Raw genomic sequence first — 21,224 nt, 5'->3', positions numbered from 1 at the left:
GTAGACCAAATGTTTGGAAATGCATGTGTCTATAATAAGAAGATGAATCCACGAGGATGTCAACAATCCTGTGGGAGCCATCAGGGAAGTAGTATGATGAGTGTGTCAGGCAGGACCGCAGAGACAGGTTCAGCCACGGCTCGAAGTCCAGAAGGTCCAGGCCATATTTGCTAGAGCTTGATTTTGTTTAATTCAGAGTGTTGTCTATTCATCCATTCATTGTGATATTAGTTATGTTGGAGTTAAATTATGTGGCTTTCAAATAACCTGAAACCAAAATGGCTCCCTGATGTTGTAGTAGGCCTTTTCTGTAGTAGACCGTAGACCCGTCTTTGGGACAAATAGTCAGTCAGTACAGAATAAATACATTAGCAATCGAATGAGTATAAAAACAACATCACTTCTTAGATATTTCATAATTAAAGGTGAGTGACATATTAGGATATCAATGAAACATGTCAATGTTATTGGGTAGATTTCAGTAATAAACAGCAAGTCATGGGGTTGTCTATGTAATTGTATTTGACAGTGGTTACCAGATCACATCAAGTGTTTTTGGTTCATCAAACAGTTTTATGAATGACTAAAGGCACATTTTATTTCCGTTTTCATAAGAATCGAATTATTTAAAAAAGTAGGGCTAAATTATAAAGTTGATTCAGACAGCATTTTTTAGATTGATTCAACAACACAAAACGATATTACCAAAATAATAATGAAAATCTACCTACATTAATGTTTTCACTTGGTTCAAATAACTATGGTAGCTTTTGTTGTTCTAGCCTATGCATGTTCTTTCTATGTTTGAAACGTTTTTGTTTTATGTCGCTTTTGTTAATTCACATAAAGATAAAAGCGAAAAAAGTTTCTAGCAGCAGCAGAAGGTTTGGCACTTTTTGTCCTTCTATTCTTGCCGTAGTTATGTTGTAGCCGTGTTTACTCTTCTACAAACATGTTATTTCATTGTAACCAAATTATTTCACAAAAAATACTGCTTGTCCGCTGTCTTGCAAAACAACATGTTTTTGCTACAGGACGAGGACGCGCACGCCGTTTGCTGGGAAGCACATGCTTAATATGAATAGTTCCGACACTGAACTGCTCGATAGATAATTGTTAGCTCACAGCTAACAAATCCAGCTGCCACAGAGCCAATAGCAACAGCTCAACACCCACAAAATGAACACTGTGAGTGTAAGTGATTATCTGCTTTACATTCATGACAGCTGTCTGTGATAGTTACAACTTACTCTACTATTACATATTTACCAGTGGTGCAAAGTGACTGAGTAGATTTACTCAAGTTCTGTACTTCAGTACAATGTTGAGGTTATTGTACTTTACTTAAGTATTTAAATGATTTGCTACTTTTTGTTTCTACCCCACTACAATTCAGAGTCAAATCTTGTACTTTTACTTCACTAGATTAATTTAATACATTTAGTTACAGATTTGGATTGATTTCGTGAAATATAATCAACACTTAAATAACACTTTATTTATACATGGAGTAACATTCACAAGCTACTCTGCAGTATAACAAGTAATTAAAACGAGCTCCACCGCAGCTTTGATAACAATTTAATGCATCAATAATTATAATCAAAACATATGATTTATATTATTCTGAAATGGGCCAATCTGTTTAATGAGTACTTTTACTTTCTGTACTTTAAGTATATTTTGATGCTAATAGTTTTGTACTTTTACTGATATTTTGAATGCAGGACTTTTACTTGTAGTATTCCTACACCCTGGTACTTCTACTTTTACTTAAGTATAAGATCTAAATACTTTTCCCACCTCTGTTATTTACACCATACGGAGCACAAGGTGTGTATAGCAGCAGAGCTCGAGTGCGCTGTCGCCTCACATCTCTGATGAGTATGGGTCTGCTTTCTCACTTTACTGCAGCTGTGCTCCTGCTGCTCTTTGCCTTTTTATGTTTTTACATCAACCACCTGTCTATTCATCAGACCAGACTGGTTAGATCAGTTTCTGCTCAGCACACTGAATCACATACAATACTTGGTTATTATTATCCAGCAAGACCACAGAACAAGTCAGTAGAAACAAGGACTGTTATATCCAGAGCTGATAAATGCACCCTGGCCCCAGAGAGTCGGTTTGACTGTGCCAGGGACAGGCTGCTCAGCAGGAGAGAGTGTGAAGAGAGGGGCTGCTGCTATGCCCCCCTGCCTCACTCTGCAGGACCACCTTGGTGCTTCTACCCCAGTTTGTACCCTGGCTACAAAATGGGTCCCCTCACCCCCACCACACAAGGACAGGAGGCCACCCTGACTCGTGCCACCCCTTCATATCTCCCCAAAGACATTGCCACTCTACACCTTGAAGTGACAGAGGAGGCTGCAGGCTGCTTACACCTCATTGTGAGTACCCAATGTCCATGTAAAACATAAGATGATGGACATGTTGCAGTGCCCACTAGGGTTGATTTTCATTTTAAGTATAGATGACTGTAGGCTAATGTAGTTTGAGTTTAAAAAGGCAACATGGAAAGGGATTTTACTTTTTATTTGCATTACACATATTGTTATGATTTAACAGAATTAATTTTCCATGAAATGTCTCACCAAAACCCTTACAAATTCAGATATAAAAAAATAGGTAAGGTTGTTACATTTTGTATCTGTTTACATTTGCTCACATTGTCTAAAAAGTCTGGAAAAGAAAGGGAAATGGACTCTGTACCACCCGGACTTCTCTAGTATTATGTAGTGCATTCATTTCTGAGTAATTTGTTGTAGACAAATAAGGTCTAAAGATCTGATTGTGAACTATTTTTTATATAGTATTTTATATATCATTTTTGTATTCTTTGTTTTTGAATTGCGTTTAAAAAGCACTCTGAATCTGGCTTACATGAATATGTTTTGTGTTGTATGCCAAGATAGGCTTGTTATAAACTAAGGGTGAGTCCATAATAACCTTTATTTATTTATTAATATGTATGAGGTCAAGGGATTATACCCTCTACAATTCTGCCTTGGAAAAAACTGAAATTATATTTGTTTTCTCTCAAGTTTAAGGACCCATCATCTCAGCGATATGAGGTTAAGCTCCCAGCTGGTGTTCCTCAGAGCCCAGCTGATACCCAGGATGCACTCTATACCACTGAATACCAGGCGGAGCCATTTGGCTTCATAGTGCGCCGTAAATCTAATGGAAGGGTGATGTGAGTATCTCTGTTCTGTTTTAATATTTTTGCATTTTATAGCTGCCGTCATAGAAACCGTCTATAAAGCCTTACTAATCATTAATATAAAGATCCTACTTACTCACACTTAGTCATATTATACCTTTTCCCACCATTATAGTCATATTTTCTACATGTAGTGTGATCACTTCCTTATACATTTCAGTAAATATCGTTTTTTTTTACATTTATTTAAGTATATTTATCTATGTCTGTGTTTTCTATCATTTGTAACAAAGGAACATAGTGTGCTTTCATTAGTGTGTTGCGCCCTATGTTGTACTTTGCCGGTGTTGAACTATATATGAACTATCTACATTTGTTTCCATTAGATTGTAAAGATATACCTAATAGTGACCAGAGAGTGTATTTATGTCCACTATTTATATTGAGAGCCTGGGTCACAGAGGGTTCTTTTATCTCATGTAGTCTTATCAGTCATGGATAACACAACTGCACCAAATGAGCAGCGAGGTGTTTTCCCTAATCAAGATTTTCATGAAGTGCATGTGTGTTTGTTCTCTGTGTCCCGCCTGTCCAGCATGAATACCACGGTGGCTCCTCTGTTGTTTGCTGACCAGTACCTGCAGCTGTCCACCACGCTGGCCTCTTCCCTTGTGTCCGGCCTCGGGGAGCATTACACCCCCCTCCTCCTGGACCTGAACTGGACTTCTGTCACTCTCTGGAACAGAGACATGGCGCCCCACGTGAGTCATTTGCAGTGGTTAAAAACACAAGTCTGAAGGGGTCAAGAGAAGAAAAAGCAACATCTGAAACAGAAAAATAATATATTTCTTCTTTGTTTATTTTTTTCTAATGATGGTGAAATGGAAAGTTTACCCTCTTCCAGCACAAATATAATCGGCCCCTTTATAATTAATAATAAATTGTAATATCTCTAATTATTTGGATGTTTTGAAAATCAAGCTGTCCTTGTAGAGCAAGGGTGTCCAAACTACGGCCCGCGGACCATTTTGAATCGGTCCTCAGCTAATTAAAAAAGTATAATGGAATATGGCCCACAAATGAAACTTGTGCTTGTCTTATATTGTACTTCTTAAATATAAATGTAAACATATATTACACAGTAGTATTCATGTGTTAATAAGATAACTTTTCAAACACATTCAGTCAATTAAAGTTGGAAACATTTTCTAACAAATCTTAGTTGATAAAAGAAAAGCCCAATGACTTGTTTCCATAACAAGCTGGAACACCCTTCCTATTTCTCCTTATTATAATCAACCTGAGGCTTCTGTTTTAAGGGCTGAGCTGCCAACACTCACAAGCATTATTTACCTACATTTGATTGATTTTAACTTATAACTGAACTTATGAGGCAATATATCTCTAGTGAGTGGCCCAGCCCTTCGTATATTTTTCTGTATGTGGCCCTCGGTGAAAAAAGTTTGGACACCCCTGTAGAGGGTCAAGCTTTTGTCATTTACTCCCTCTTTGTCTGTTGTGTGATCAAGTTGTTAATGTTGACACTTGTCTTTCTCTATAGGCTGATGCTAACCTCTATGGCTCCCACCCATTCTACATAGTCCAGGAGGAGGACGGCTTGGCACATGGAGTTTTCCTTCTCAACAGCAATGCAATCGGTACCTATCTGAATGTTCATGTTCCACTGCCCCTTTTTTGTCCATACCAAACAATTCAGGAATATTTATTATTGCTGAATATCTTTCCAAATGTCTCTGCAGAGGTGATGTTGCAGCCGACCCCCGCTCTCACCTGGGTGGCTATCGGTGGAGTCCTGGACCTGTACGTTTTTGTGGGTCCTGATCCTCAAAGTGTTATACGACAGTACCTTCAGGTCATTGGTACGTCTTTACAGTGTTCACATTCAGAAACACATCTTCAGGTGGCAGAAAAAATAGGTGTATGCACACACTAGCAAGATATAAGTGTAGATTTAGGCAACTTAATGTGTTTACCTGTTACCATTTATCTATCTCCAGGCTATCCTATGATGCCTCCTTATTGGTCGTTGGGCTTTCATCTGTGTCGCTGGGGTTACACGACATCTAATACAACCCGGCATGTTGCACAACGCATGCACAATGCAACATTTCCCATGGTAAAGTACTCGTAAATCCTTCTTAAATGAGAGTAATTATTACAGCTGTGCATTTACAGTATGATGTTCACATTATTATTATTATCACTTTATTAATCAGTCCAACTGCTGTAACGTCTTCAGATACTTACAATACTGACGTCCAATTGAGATTATTTTGCTTTTTTTTTCACCAGGATGTGCAGTGGAATGATTTGGACTATGCAAATAAACGCAGGGTGTTCACGTTTGACCCGTGGCGATTTGGAGACCTCCCACAGATGGTTGACGAGTTCCATAAGAGTGGCATGAAATACATCCTTATCCTGGTGTGACATATTTAAGTTTAAATAACTCACCAACTATTAATGCTGATTTAACTATGAATCAATACTTTAGCACATGCATCGGTTATTTTGATTGTTTTGGTGTAGTGAAAATCTCGATATACGCACAAGTAATCATTACTGATTACAGTTATTTTTCAGTAGATGGCAGCAAAACGTTCTTAACTTGTCAGTCATGCTTTTGTTTCCGTCTCAGGACCCTGGGATCAGCAGCAGCAGCCCCCCTGGCACTTACCCACCGTTTGATGATGGGCTGAAACGAGACGTCTTCATAAAAAATTCTACAGGACAAATCCTGATAGGGAAGGTTAGACTTTTTTCTGCGGATGTATGGTTTTTCTGTCCCATTTTGATGTGTGTATGTCGTGCAAATGTATATATTGTGTATCTAGGTTTGGCCAGGCCCCACAGCCTTCCCCGACTTCACCAACCCAGAGACCGGACGCTGGTGGGAGGACTGCATCAGAGATTTTCATTCTAAAGTTCCTGTGGATGGTCTATGGATTGTGAGTATTTAAAGGGGCCCTAGTATGATTTTTGGGGTTTACCCTGTAGTGTGTTATATAGGTTTTTGTTCATGTAAATAGTCTGCAGAGGCTTAATCCCAAAGTTCATGCCAGAGGGATTTTCTTAACATGTCACAGTAGAGGCACAAAATATAAATATACTAGTATAGTAGTATAATATGTCCTCTTTAAACAAAACAGTGCAACGTTTATTTTGCCACAGATACTATCACTTAGACATCAGTTATATCAGGGTTTCTGTTCAGAGGCATGTTGTGGATTGGTTTGTGTGCACCTTAAAATCACATTAAGAAAATAATTTGTATTTCCCCTGTGCTCCGCCCAGGATATGAATGAACCATCCAGTTTTGTGCAGGGCTCAGTGGAGGGCTGTCCTGACAGTGACCTTGAGAACCCACCCTACACACCCAGTAAGTGTATTGGATCAGTGTTACTAGCAGGAAATTAATACAGACTTTATACATTTACATTTAATAATAATGATAATTCATTACACTTTTCAAGGCATTTGTAGTCAGTTTATACATTGAAGTAGATGTGTATGTACAAACACCATCCAAATAACTATAAATGCATCACTGATGGCAGAATATATTGCATTCATTTGGGCCTGTGTGTCTCCCTGACTTTAATACAAACAGGGGTTGTTGGAGGCCAGTTGAACTCGGGAACTATTTGTCTTTCGGCCCAGCAGAAGCTGTCCACTCACTACAACCTGCACAATATGTACGGACTGACGGAGGCCTCTGCCACTCACAGGTGAGACCATGCAGTGGTGCTGATGCATTTTGACGAGCTAGTTTTGCAGGGAAAGGACAAGGGGACAGAGTCACTGTAACATCACCCATTAGATTGTTGACTCCAGCTTCTGAAGCCTCCACCTATCCATGTGGCTGTCTCCGTCGTAGTCTTTGAAACCATTATCGACACAAGAGGATGAAGCTGAACATTAATTTGTTGAGTCATATTTAACTCTCAATAGCTAAAAACACACTGACAGGCTAAAGGTTATAGGACAAAACAACACAAGCACCTTGTGGTAATGGCTTTTCAATCACAAATTTGTCATCCTCTTTATAATCTAATTACCTCTCATTTACAAAATGTATATCAGTATGAAGTATTCAATTCAAAACCTTTATTTATCCAGGTGAAATCCCATTGAGATCATTGATCTCTTTTTCAAGGGAGACCTGCAGCAGTAGGTTCCACATGAAGAAATAAAAACATAAACAACAGAACAACAAAAGGACATCATACAGCAAAAATTACAGGGATTACAATTTACATATCTATCCACAGATAGAAGTATGTTAATCTTGTATCAGTGTGAAACTAGCCTTTTAAGATGTTTAACTCGTGTTTAATATGTTTCCTGGGGTAATAATTCAAGTGGGTAATTTTATCTCATTGACTTATTTTTGCAAAGAGAGGCGTTGCCCCCTGCTGGCTATTTAAAAAAAATGCAGGTTTAGGGCACAAAACAAATGTTTCCACTTTGTTATTTATCTTTGAGTTACACAGTACGGGAATAGCAGCAAAAAGGGTACTAATGGCCATTTTATGGAAGACATCTTCTCTAAAAGGACAGTGTTAACACATTTAACAAAAAAGGTAATATCTTGACAAATTGAAAAGATCGTTATTCATGTTTTATCTTTTAGTAGAGCTAAAGCTATATATCTCATTCAAATTCAAACTGCACTTGCATTTGTTTAGCTTGTTTAAAATGAATGAATAGAAAGACAGCCTTTCTTTGAGAACATGCATATAACAATTGAAAGACATATATTGGAGGTAGGTCACCAAAGAATATTTAGGCCACGTTTGTCTTTGGCTTTTGTTTTTTGTTCTGTATTCATCCCGGTGATGGTTGTCATCTGCAGCGCTCTCATGAAGGTACGAGGAAAGAGACCCTTCGTCCTGTCTCGCTCCTCCTTCCCTGGCATCGGACGCTTCTCTGGAGTCTGGACAGGAGACGTCCGGAGTGACTGGGAGCAGCTCCGATACTCCATCCCTGGTGAGGTCATGTAGCTTTTGAAAAGTCATTCAATTGTGTTGTTACACTGTCACTGATGTTGGCATGAATGTGATTATTCAGTGGGATTTTGGCCTTATTTTTCAATTTTTTCAATTTTGGCCTTATCTGTATGTTGTAGACATTATTTTTAAATATTTTTTTATGTAGTCACGGATTGATTGTTTTTGATTGACCTTTTGAACCTATTCCCCTCTAGCTGTGCTGCACTTCGGCCTGTTCGGGGTTCCCCTCGTGGGGGCGGACATCTGTGGTTTTGGCGGGAACACCACTGAGGAATTGTGTGTACGCTGGATGCAGCTCGGGGCCTTCTACCCATTCATGAGGAACCACAATGACAAGCCAAACGCTGTGAGACAGAGACACTGCTTTTGTTCTCATGTGTATATCTGTTTGTTAACTGGTGTGCTTCATTAATGGATTTTTTTATTTATAGAGCGCTTTTTCTGGAAACAGGACAATTCATAAAAACACCATCAAATCATTAAGTTAACTTTAGTGTACTTTGTTTATGTTAAATGTTTTTAAAGATGTCAGAGATTGCCTTGAATGTGTTTGCACTGTGTCTAGAGCAGTCCATCAGTTTTATGTATTATGAATAGATGTAACTCTATATCTTCTCATTGTCTGTGTGTTTCTATGTGTCCCCCAGCCTCAGGAGCCCTATGTTTTTGGGCAGAAGGCCCAGGCAGCTATGCGGAGTGCATTGAACCTTCGTTACTCCCTTCTCCCTTTCCTCTACACACTCTTCCATCATGCACACACCTCTGCTGACACTGTAGCCAGGCCACTCTTCATGGAGTATGTGTCTTCTCCTCTGGATTCCCTATTGTCAACACAAGACAACGTGGTTCAGTTTCTATAACATTATCTTTCTCTTTCTTCCTTGTCTACCTCCTTAGGTTTCCCACTGACCCTAACTGTCAGACCATAGACCGACAGTTCCTTTGGGGGAGTTCCCTTCTCATCAGCCCAGTCTTAGATCGGGGGGCAGAAGAGCTGGCTGCTTACCTGCCCCCTGCCACTTGGTACAGCCTGCACAATGTGAGCTCAATTTCAATACATTTTTTTTTTGTGTACTGTCAAAGACCATGTTTGAGGTTTTCTGCAGTAACACGTGACTTAAGTGTTTGCCTTTTTCCTTTCTGGATCGGGTCATTTATTTATTATTTATGGTTTATTTGATAGGAACAGAGACAGACTTTAAACAGGTATCCGATAACATAGTGTTCAGAGAGACTGCTAGTTTGCAACCGTAGAAGGCTTTTTATAAAACTAAAGGATTAGAACAGTGAGGTAAAAAGCAGATTAAAATAAATACTGAGATACTTTCAGCACACTTGAAGAACCTTGCATTTAAAAATACAATTTAAACTTGTTTTGAAATTATTTTATATGGTATGATTTAACAAAACAGTTCTCATTAATATCTATCCAAGATCTTCCTTATTGTTAGTGTCCTGGTTCATTTTGTGAAAGGAAAGTAACGGTATAATGTTATATTAAATAAAGAAGCGATTATAAAACTTATGGTTTTAGTGTTGTACTACCCTGTCTTTTGCAAGTGTCCTCAGTATTTCAAGCTTTAATTGTAAAATAAGCTTTATGTGTTGTGCCCTCTAGGGTCAGCCTTTCTACAGTAAGGGTCAGTACCTGCTCCTGCCAGCCCCCCTGGACACCATCAACGTCCATGTGAGGGAAGGACATATAATCCCCCAGCAGGTGGGTGCCAACATGCAGCTTATTACAAATTTGGTGGATGAATTGTTAATAAACCAAGTGGGGAAAAATGAAAACTGATTAAACAAGAGCTTGAATTCCTGTTTATACTTGCCCTTTCTTTAGCAGAATACAGTTTGAGGCTTGTGTAACATAAAATAAGATAATTTAATCATTGAACATTCTCATTTTTGAAAAGACAATTGTGACCCCTGTATTCAAACAAGTCACCTTAGACTTTAGGCTGTGACATGGCCTATGATCAAATGGCAACTATAACTGTCATGTGTTCTGACTGACTTCCTAAAGCTGAAAACTAGCTTAAACACTTTGGAAAGAAGAGCACATTTTGTTTGTTTGTACTATCTTTAATGTTTTCTTTGCTCTGCCTTTTGTTGTGAAGGAGCCTGCTTTGACAACGACAGCCTCTCGCATAAACCCTTTCTTCCTGACGGTGGCGCTGTCAGCAGGAGGCTGGGCCCGGGGAGACTTGTTCTGGGATGATGGGGACAGTCTCGACACCTTTGAAACGGGAAATTATTGTTACGTTCTCTTCATGGCTGGACAGGTAGGAAAGGAACGAGTGGTATTTGCATTGGGAAAGCTGATGAGCAAATAGTTAGCATTTTACTGCACCACTACTTGACACAAAATTGAAGGGACTCAACTCAATTCTTGACATTACTTTGATCTAATATACTTAGACTAAAACAAAAAAATAAATGATCCCTTAATGTCTTCAGTGTCAGGTGGTGAGTGATCCCCTCAGGCTTAATGGGGCTCTGGATGGTCTGGTTCTTGGAGGGCTGCAGGTGTTCGGGGTCCCCTCCCCACCCCTATACGTGTTAGCCAATGGGGAACAAGTCAGGGATTTCATGTACCGCAGTGACACCAAGGTAAATTATCTGTGACTTCTCCCAATTGACTCATTTTGCCTATTGCCTAATGTCTTTTTACCAAATAAAGCTATGTTTTTTATTTCACTTCCCGCAGGTTCTAACAGTGACCAACCTGGCCTTGCCCATGTCAACGGTGTTTACAGTCCAATGGGCTCTCTGATGCACTGAACTCTATTACCCAAGAACCATAGGGAGCCTTGGTATTTTTCCTTGTTGCTGAAAGATCAGCTGCATTTTTTTGCATTGTCCCAACCATCCCAGACCCGGTGATGCACCTTACGCTATGCTACCTCTTTATCCAAGAACTGCTTTGTAAGGAGGAGTTTAAAAAAAAAAGGGAGCTATCATTTTAACTTTTTATGTTTTCTTGAAAGCCTACATTTTCTGCTGATAATTTGATGTATTGTAAATATATATATTTCAATTCTTTAATGGCTTTTTTTACCTGTACCTGTATACCTGTATTTTTTACATCAGTTTTGTAAACCTTTGTTACTAATAATGAAGATACATACAAATGAGTCAAGATGAATTTGAATTTCCCACATCACTGCATTTGAGCGCTCATCAAAAAAACATTACATTATTACAGATATGTTTTTATCAACATAATTTGACAAAAATGAAAGTGTTAAAAGGGAACAAAGAAATGTTTTTTTTACAAGAACACTGTTCTATCTTCAGATATAACATACTGTTTTTATTGTGAATACTCCACCATCATTGTACAGGATCATGTGTTAAATACATATATAAATTGTTTATTGTACATGTTAATAGGGGAATTTCATATATTATTCTCCAAGCCGAATCTACAACAAATCCGAAACTAAAAATGAAATCATAGGCAGTACATCGCTTATTATTAATTTAGCAAGAAAATAAATGATGTATTATTGCCTGCACTAGAACAGTTTTTTTAAGGGAAAGGTAAACCCTCCAGCAGCGGTGTGAGAGATGCTCTGACTCCAGCTCTGGTCCTGATGATGGACTGCATCATTCAAGCTTTAGCAGTGACCTTTAAAACGTCACTGAAAGAGATGAAAGAGGATACGATTTTTAAGGTAGGATAGGTTGATGATGACCATAGTTTTTTTTTAATATATGTCTTTATGTTTTAAAATGCCGTCAGCCCTACTGTCCCACAATGTTTTCAATACCAAATCTAAAACTCCTGGTTTGTGTGATTGGAAAATCCTTTCATCATTCCGGAAGCAGCAGATTTGGGGGGATTGGTCTGGAGCTGTTTAGTCAAGTTAGACATTCATGACCAGGTAATAAAAGGAATTACATTTCAAATTAAAGCGTCATAAATTCCCTTAATGCGCCAGCACAGGGTTCGTAAAAGAAGGTTTTACTTTGAAAGTGACAACCGGAAGTGTTATTTTTGCTGTCGAAAGCTTAGCAGTCAAACGTGTGGTGTCACTGTCGGAAAACACAGGGATACAAACAAGACTAGACTCCGTAACAGCTGGGCTAAATCCGGGAAAAAGGCGGTGAAACGACGCCGGTACATGCTGCTCGGCTGCCCGGTGAGATGCATGTCCGAGGCGGGCTATAGACTTCAGAAGGGCTGAAGGTGAGAGTCGCTTGGCCCCCTTTCTGCTTCTCATTCATGTCTCCTGCTAGAAACAGGTGTATGACAACATCCAAGAAATTACACATTTATTTGTTTCGAGCAAATAATGTAACACCGTTGTATTTCGCTGCTGCTAGCTTGAACAAACTTAAAAGTAGCCTGTACACCATGCAACGAGCAAAGGATTTCGGCCGTGGTCTAGGCAGCTAAACTAAAATATTTATGCTCAAGATGGTACAGATAGCTTCTCGGGACAAATACACACATGTATCTGAGTGTGGGGCAGTGTGTAAATAGTGCTGTGGTGGCAAAAGCCTTGTCCCAACCTCCACTGCTGTCAGGCGGATGCTGTCTGTCAGTGTAGTGATAGCTGATGGAGCCATCATCATGGCACGCCTCTGCTGCACACCCCGTCTCCACAGCCCGTCTCACACCCTGTCTCACAGCCTGTCTCCACACTGAGGCATGTCCCCCAGACATGGAGAGGCCGGCCCATCAACCTGCCTGTTTATTATAGGAGCAGTAACACGATGAACCTAAATTCACCCTATGCACTGAAAGTTAAATGTAAACTCAACACCCCTGTACAATACAGCTCAATACAACATATTTTTAAATAAATACTATATTAAATAGTTTCAATTCATGAGGTTATCCAGCTTTATTTTATGTGGATTTGTAAGGCTGTCAATTGGGGTGTTTTGCATTGACTTGAGTAGATTTACTCAATTACTACAATGTTGAGGTATTTCAAATTATTGCTACCTGGTGCTTCCACCCACTACAATTCAGAGGTAAATCGTGTACTTTTACTCCATTACATTTATTTAATGCCTTTCGTTAATTTGCAGATTTGGATTAGATGATGTAAACTATAATCAACACAATCAAAGATTTTAGTTACACCTGGAGTAAATTCACAAGCTACCCTGCAGTATACAAAGGAATACACCTTTACCAGATTTGATCACACATTAAAGCATACATAATTATAATCAAAACATAATATTATATATTATTTGAGAATGGGACAATCTGCAGAATGAGTCCTTTTACTTCTGGCACTTCAAGTATATTTTGATGCTTATACTTTTGTTCAGTTAGGGTGTTTTTGCATTGACTTGCATTTAATACTTTAAGCTATATTTGTAAAAGAGGTGTGGAAATGATCTTAAACGCTTTTGTCAAATCCAGTTTAAAGCACACTTAAAACTTGTACGTTTTTTGTGGATATTGGGGTTTGAATATATCCATTTATTGACAGTCTTTTCTTTTTTTTACTCTGACATGTACCATGAACATACACTTAATATAAGGACTCCTTAAAATCTGCCGATCATTGTCCTAAGTGGGACACCTCTCAAATAAATATAGTTTGTGTCACTGTCCACTCCTTACCAAGTTTCCTCATAGCTTACCCAGCCTTTGCAGAGTTCACAAGAGCCTTGTTTGTCAGGATTTGGGGCTGGTCTCCTTTCAGCTGCCCCAGGCCCGTTGGTATACAGCGCAGATGTAAAGGGGTTTCAGTATTAGCGCCTCTATTCAAATGTCAGCGTGACAACTTAATTAATGTAGCCCAGAGGTGAGAAGCTGAGAGCCTGGCAGCCTCTACTCACAGCTAAACTTCCATGGTCTACGTTTCAAGTTCTTGTTCAAACTTTGTAGTCAGGCGAACTGAAAAGTGAAATATAGCAAACCAGAGTTAGACTAAACTTTAGGGTGTCCTTACCTTGTTATTAATTTAATGAAATAGTGAAAGGTCAGCGAGGAGAGGCTGTCTGTGAGCTCACTGAGGTGTTGACAGCATAAAAGTTGAGGGGAGAAGAGAGGAGTGTGAGACCAGACAGACCTGGCCCTATCAAACTGACCTGAGTGGCTCTGTAATCACATACGGACCAAAATACCCACTGCATAGCAGCCAATCGAATACAGTGTAGGGCTGCACGATTTGGGGAAATAATCTAATTAAAAAAATTCTGACACATATTGCAATTGCGATATTTGTTTTTAAGCGACCCAACGGAAGTTTATTGTAAAAAAAAAAAAAAAAAGCTGGCTTTGCGATTTGATAATTGCATCATTTCAAATCACGATTTCAATTTAAAATCGATTAATCGTTCAGCTCTAATACAGTGTGTTATTGCTGTTATGAAGCTACTGGAAACAGCTGTGTGTCATGTGTAAGATCACAGCCTGTCATTAGGTTCAGCATTATTTTCACAGTATCATGATGCAGGAATGCAGAGTCAGAGTATATGAGGACGGATAGTATGAGGACGGTGTGTACGTTAATTCCTGCTTATTTACAAATGGATTATTATTATAGTGTCATGTGAAGCAGTTGGCACACAGCCCTTGGTATATCGTGGAATCGTCATCAAGATATGATAAGACAAGATATACATATGAAAATCGGGAAAGAAGATGTGGCCATGTTGCCCAGCCTCATATTATCTTAAATTGAATATATAGATTTTGGAAATGAAGACATAACCTTGGGCTCTCAGACATTGTGATTTGAATCCGCTAAGGAGCTCAAGGTTATTATCTACAAAAAAACTTCAACCCCCCCTTTTTTTTTTAGATGATATAATAGTTTAAAACACCCACAATCTGACACCCCACACCTTTTTTAATGTAAACCAAATGATGGCCTACAGTAAGCCCCCTCTCCGAGGTCAGGCCTGGATTTCGTGCCAGCAGACTTCCTGTCTGGGGCCTGGCATCAGGAAGTGGGGTGCTTGCTCAATCAGGCCGAGGTAAACATGCCCTCTGAGGAAAAGGGAGGGAACATTCCTTCGATGGAGTGGGGAGTACATGTCAATGTTCAGCCAACAAAAAAAACAAGGTTACACCATAGACTGTATATATAAAGGGTTACACTCATGAAGTGGGTCAAAAGATAGAGACACATGTCAGAGATAAGAGTAAATGTGTGAGGTGAACGACCAGGAGCTTAAAGACGTTTGACTTTATTAGCTTTAACAGCTTTGAGTCTCTAAAGTAATATTCTCTTCAAGTCTTTTCAAAGGGAAAAGACCCTAACAACACCTACTGCAACATCAGAAGAGCTGTGTTTCTTTTTGATTTACTTGAAGTTTGTCTCATCGCACAATACTTTCTCTCTGAAGCAGACAAGCTGAACACCGGTGTCGTGGTGCCATGCCGATCGCAGTTCAGTGTTTCTGTTGATGACATCTGTCGGCTACTGTTATCTGCTACCAATTTCACACGGATGGAGTGAAGTGTGTTTGCACTTGTCTTTGTGTGTGTAGTGTACACGCGGGAAGGTGTGTGGGTTGTTTACAAAAGGTGGGACGCGTTGGGTACACACTAGTACAGTATCCACACAGAACCTGTGAATTTGTTAATAGGTCGAGGCCATAGGCAAAGAAAATGTGGCACAGGAAAATGCTGAACAAGTGCAGAGGGGAGGTGGGGAGGGAGGGAAAGGGGAGTGGGGAGTGGGGGTTAACGCTGCAGAGAGGACACTGCAGTAAATACAGGGACACATGTGACAGAGCAGGTGAGGTGTAGGTGAGGAAGTGAGCTCTCCTGTAGAGCCAAGCTGTGTCACAATGTCATAAAGTATTATCTACCTGCTTCCTTTACTTCTTTCATGTCCCCCTCCCTTAGCCTTCCCTCCCTTTTTAACAATCAGATGCCTGTTCTGACCTCCCCTCCTGCCTCAATCTCCCTTTTCTGCTCCCAAATATCCAGAGGATGGGCCCAGTGTCCCGGTGCCTGAGGAGATGTCTCTGGGTCGGCTCCTGCGGCGTGCCTCCTCCAAGGCCTCCGACCTCCTGACCTTTAACCCCGGAGGCTCATCACTGCGCTCGGGCCTGGACGGCGAGATCATCTTCTCCAAAAATAATGTTTGCGTGCACCCTGCAGAGCCCCTGCCCGGCCTGGCAGAGCACCACCCAGGTGAGATAGATAGATGGATAGGTAGATGGATAGGTAGATGGATGGATAGATGGATAGATGGATGGATAGATGGATAGATGGATATATGGGTAGATGGATGGATAGATGGATATATGGATAGATGGATAGATAGATGGGTAGATAGATGGGTAGATAGATGGATAGAGTGATGGATAGATAGATGGATAGATGGATAGATAGATGGATAGATGGATAGATAGATGGATAGATTTATAGATGGATAGATAGATGGGTAGATAGATGGATAGATGGATAGATGGATAGATGGATAGATGGATAGATGGATAGATGGATAGATGGATAGGTAGATGGATAGATGGATAGATGGATAGATGGGTAGATGGATAGATGGATAGATGGATAGATGGATGGGTAGATGGATAGATGGGTAGATGGATAGATGGGTAGATGGGTAGATGGATAGATGGATAGATGGATAGATGGCTAGATGGATGGGTAGATGGATAGATGGGTAGATGGATGGATAGATAGATGGATAGGTAGATGGATAGATGGGTAGATGGATGGATAGATAGATGGATAGGTAGATGGATAGATGGGTAGGTAGATGGATAGATGGATAGATGGGTAGATGGATGGATAGATAGATGGATAGGTAGATGGATAGATGGGTAGATAGATGGGTAGATGGATAGATGGGTAGATGGGTAGATGGATAGATGGATAGATGGGTAGATGGATAGATGGGTAGATGGGTAGATGGATAGATGGGTAGATGGGTAGATGGATAGATGGATAGATGGATAGATGGATAGATGGATAGATGGATGGATAGATGGGTAGATGGATAGATGGGTAGATGGATGGATAGGTAGATGGATAGATGGATAGATGGGTAGATGGATAGATGGGTAGATGGATGGATGGATAGATGGATAGATGGATAGATGGATAGATGGATAGATGGATAGATAGATGGATAGAATTTATTGATCCCAAATTGGGAAATTAAGTGTTCAGACTTTATAATACAATACTTAAAATACTTAAAGTGGAAAAGTGAATCAACGATTACAAATTAAATGAAAATAATATATCAAATATAAACTAAACAATATCAAATATTCTGGATTATTAAAATAAAAATTCTAAAATACAACAGGATCCAAAAACAGGCAAGCTTTCTAAGATAAGATTTAAAATCAATCTGAATCACGTGTCATATGTACGGCTGTCTACCCTGACTGCGTTTTTATAGGGTTTTAATTAGGGCTGTCAGTCGATTAAAATATTTAATCGCGATTAATCGCATGATTGTCCATAGTTAATCGCGATTAATCGCAAATTAATCGCACATTTTTGATCTGTTCTAAATGTACCTTAGAGGAATATTTTTCAAGTTTTTAATACTCTTATCAACATATGAGTGGACAAATATGCTTTATGCTAATGTTTGTTTCATTTGAACAATGACAAATATTCTCATGAATATTAAACACAACAACCTCTGAACATTACAAATATTCGCCTCAATTCAACCTGGAACCTCTCTCATACAATAATACAGTGTGTGTGTGTGTGTGTGTGTGTGTGTGTGTGTGTGTGTGTGTGTGTGTGTGTGTGTGTGTGTGTGTGTGTGTGTGTGTGTGTGTGTGTGTGTGTGTGTGTGTGTGTGTGTGTGTGTGTGTGTGTGTGTGTGTGTGTGTGTGTGTGTGTGTGTGTGTGTGTGTGTGTGTGTGTGTGTGTGTGTGTGTGTGATGTGTGTGTGTGTGTGTGTGTGTGTGTGTGTGTGTGTGGTGTGTGTGTGTGTGTGGTGTGTGTGTGTGTGTGTGTGTGTGTGTGTGTGTGTGTGTGTGTGTGTGTGTGTGTGTGTGTGTGTGTGTGTGTGTGTGTGTGTGTGTGTGTGTGTGTGTGTGTGTGTGTGTGTGTGTGTGTGTGTGATCGTTGGAGCGATCGTTGGAGCTATGTGCAACTCAAGGCATATGCTCGAACGGGAGCTGCCTGGACGCTGCAATCATGTTGCGCACTATCCGTGCTGAGTGTGCTGACTTTTCGTACAATGTCCCACTGTCTGGCTTCCTGCATAAAGTCAAGTGCTCGGCGCAGTTGTGGCGAAATGTCGCTCAGGTCTGTTTTCATTTAAACAGCTCCATATCCGTTAGCGCAGCTAGCTAGCACCAGATGCTAACAACAACAATGCACGTAAGGTCTCTCTCTCGCTCGCTCGAGCCACACATACACACACCCTCCCGGTCCTCCCAACAGCCAGTCGGTGCCTGCCGGTGAGCATGGAAGTGTGGTCTGCTACAAGCGGGAAGCAGGACCGCTCCTGCTTCCCTGCTCCTGTCAGCATCAGCTTGTAGATGGTATTTTAAACTCGATGCGCTCTGAAACTACGGGGCGGCCGAGGAAAAAAAATACACATGCGTTAATCGCGTTAAAAGAATTAGTGGCGTTATTAACGCGTTAACGCAAAAACGCGTTAACTTGACAGCCCTAGTTTTAATATATTCAATACAATAATATATTCTACCTATTTTTCCTGACTCTACTGTCTAAACACACTAAAATAGATTTTGTCTATGGCTTTTTAAAATGAAGGATGTGTGATTCTATCCTTGTGTTTTTAAATATGAGCATCAGTGGCCTGTGTTGCTGGTTTACTTTTTTAAACTTGCTCTGGTATAACCGCTCACAGCTTTGTCTCCATCTCTTATCTCATGTGATCGTCCAGTTTGGTGTGTGAGTGTAAGGCTGTTACTCCCCTCTCAGGGTGTGTCGTCACCCCTTTGTGTGTTTATCTTCTCTTGTTTGTCTTTGGGCTGCAGCTGCCAGATACTTTTGGCATTTCCTCATATGCTACCTGACTTTTTCCAAACATCGTTGTTCCTACCTGAATTCCTGTTGCCCCCTGCAGGCTACCTGTGCGTGCACACGGAGAAGGACGAGAGCCTGGGCACCACCCTGATTCTCACCTGGGTGCCAAACTCCCGCATCCAGAGGCAGGACGAGGAGGCTTTGCGCTACATCACCCCGGAGAGCTCCCCTGTACGCAGGAACGCACGCCACCGAGGCCGACGGTAGGGAAGCCATTTCTTTAAACATGTATCGTCAATGTCTTTAGCAGGTCACACAAAAAGCATGTTATTATTGTGATAATTAATAATGCTTCTCTTAAAGAGCACTATATAGTATCCCACTGAGACCCAATACAATTAACTTAGATTCATCAAAGATTTCTAATGAGTCCTAAATAACTAAAGGCACATTTGTTGCTATTTGCTATTATGTATATGCATTCAGACATTTTGGATAGGGGTTCTTAAAGAAAACAATGATATTATTGTTCAGTGTTCAATGTATATTACAGCACTTGATATTACTACAAAATGGTATTATTTGCTCTGCACTTTCCTTGTTGTTCGCAGTTTGAATCTCTATGGTTTTCGCACTTCTTGTAAGTCGCTTTGGATAAAAGCCTCAGCCAAATGAAATGTAATATAATAATTTAATATGTAATCCAATGAACATCTCTCATGTATTATACTTCTTGGCAAAGGTATTCCCCACATATTCCCCAAATCTATTGAAACTCACTAAATCCTTCCCTGTGATAGGAGATTTGTACATTCCTGTTTTGTATTGTATTCACTACAATACAAATTCACACAGTGACAGATTTGGCAGATTACAAATCTGTCACTGTACTGTTAACCTGTTTAATTGCAAACCATGTTTAAATAGAATCATATATTTCCATATCAGAAAAATCACGTGTTAGATAAGAATTAGAAATAGTGCTAATAATGCTTTAAACCAACCATCCCCTCCAGACCCCATCCCCGTCACGCAGCAGCCCAGGAGGAAGATGAGGATGAGGAGAGGAACATTACCAGCAGCACCTCCACAGAGGGGGCAGAGGCCGGAGCTGACCCCTCCTCTCACCAGCAGCCGCTGCCCTCCGCGGGGGACGAGGGCGACGAGGGCTCCTGCGAGCTGTCGGACGAAGTGAGTCGGGACAGCACCATGGGCTCGGACTCGGACACGTTCTCCTCCCCGTTCTGCCTGTCGCCCGTCAGCGAAGCCCTCTGTGAGAGCAGCGGCTCTGTGTTCCTGGACAGTGAGAGCAGGTCAGTGAGTGGGTCGAAATGAGCTGCATTAGTTAACTATTTTTGCTATTATTTAGAAGGTTACCTATTATGCAAAATCCACTTTATCATGTATTTTATACATAAACATGTGTCCCCTCTGTGTAAAGAGATTCTGAAAGTTTCAGGAACAAATATTTGCTCACTTTTTGTTCTGATCCATTTATATAAAAACCTGTCCGAAAATAAGCTGATCAGATTTTGGCCACTTTATGATGTCATAACGATTTGTTGGCTTGTGTAACCTTTAGCCAATAACCAACCAAGGTAACACCCCCCCCACCTTATCACCTGAATCTCCTCCTAGAGCACCATTAGCCGCTTTCACACCAAGTACTTAGCCGGTACTTGTCCCCGGTACTTGTTCCCCCCGAACTCTTTAGTCCCTCAAACTGTCCTAGTAGATCGCGTTCTCACCGGAATAAGTCCCTGGCTGCGTCTTATGGGCTCAGAACAGTCTCATAATACACACATGCACACAGAAGGATTCACACTTGTATTTTATGATCCGCAAAAGGATTCAAACTTGTATTTCCGGATCCACACTTGTGTTTTTCAATGCACACACAAATGTGTTCCTGATGGTCAGCCGATTCGTACTTGTAATTTTTTCTATCTATAGCCAATCAGATGTCTCCTCAATTCTAAGCCAATCACATGAGCGCGCCCCCACGAGCCCCCACGTAGCGCTTCATATACGCATTTTGCGCAGTCCGGAGCTGACAGCTTCATGGAGCCTGCCTGCAGGCGCTAATGTCAGGACACCTCCACTCTCAGTA

The 21,224-nt window shown here is 40.4% G+C and overlaps 2 protein-coding genes across 3 annotated transcripts in view; both read left to right on the top strand.

The window, feature by feature from the left end:
- The first annotated feature begins 671 nt into the window (after positions 1-671).
- Positions 672-11,571, top strand: gaa (glucosidase, alpha; acid (Pompe disease, glycogen storage disease type II)). Its single transcript, XM_034219492.1, has 19 exons — positions 672-2,390; positions 3,045-3,196; positions 3,759-3,924; positions 4,725-4,821; positions 4,924-5,043; positions 5,182-5,300; positions 5,477-5,608; positions 5,823-5,933; positions 6,019-6,132; positions 6,479-6,563; positions 6,795-6,912; positions 8,040-8,173; positions 8,391-8,542; positions 8,844-8,992; positions 9,094-9,235; positions 9,815-9,913; positions 10,314-10,478; positions 10,654-10,806; positions 10,904-11,571. The coding sequence occupies exons 1-19, from the start codon at positions 1,881-1,883 to the stop codon at positions 10,967-10,969; spliced, it is 2,784 nt and encodes a 927-aa protein (XP_034075383.1). The 5' UTR covers positions 672-1,880; the 3' UTR covers positions 10,970-11,571.
- A 632-nt stretch (positions 11,572-12,203) lies between these two features.
- The window catches only part of tbc1d16 (TBC1 domain family, member 16), a 30,624-nt gene continuing 21,603 nt past the window's right edge, over positions 12,204-21,224 (top strand). The window contains exons 1-4 of one of the 2 annotated variants that reach the window (XM_034219450.1): positions 12,204-12,388; positions 16,109-16,315; positions 19,215-19,377; positions 20,131-20,427. In XM_034219450.1, the coding sequence (XP_034075341.1) occupies positions 16,141-16,315; positions 19,215-19,377; positions 20,131-20,427 (635 nt within the window). In that variant the 5' untranslated portion in view covers positions 12,204-12,388; positions 16,109-16,140. The remainder of the gene's footprint in view (positions 12,389-16,108; positions 16,316-19,214; positions 19,378-20,130; positions 20,428-21,224) is intronic. The other variant, XM_034219451.1, reaches the window with a different exon arrangement.

The sequence above is a fragment of the Gymnodraco acuticeps genome, unplaced genomic scaffold (assembly GCF_902827175.1).
Source record: "Gymnodraco acuticeps unplaced genomic scaffold, fGymAcu1.1, whole genome shotgun sequence".
In the NCBI taxonomy this organism is placed as follows: Eukaryota; Metazoa; Chordata; class Actinopteri; order Perciformes; family Bathydraconidae; genus Gymnodraco; species Gymnodraco acuticeps.
This window is presented reverse-complemented; position numbering and strand designations above follow the sequence as displayed.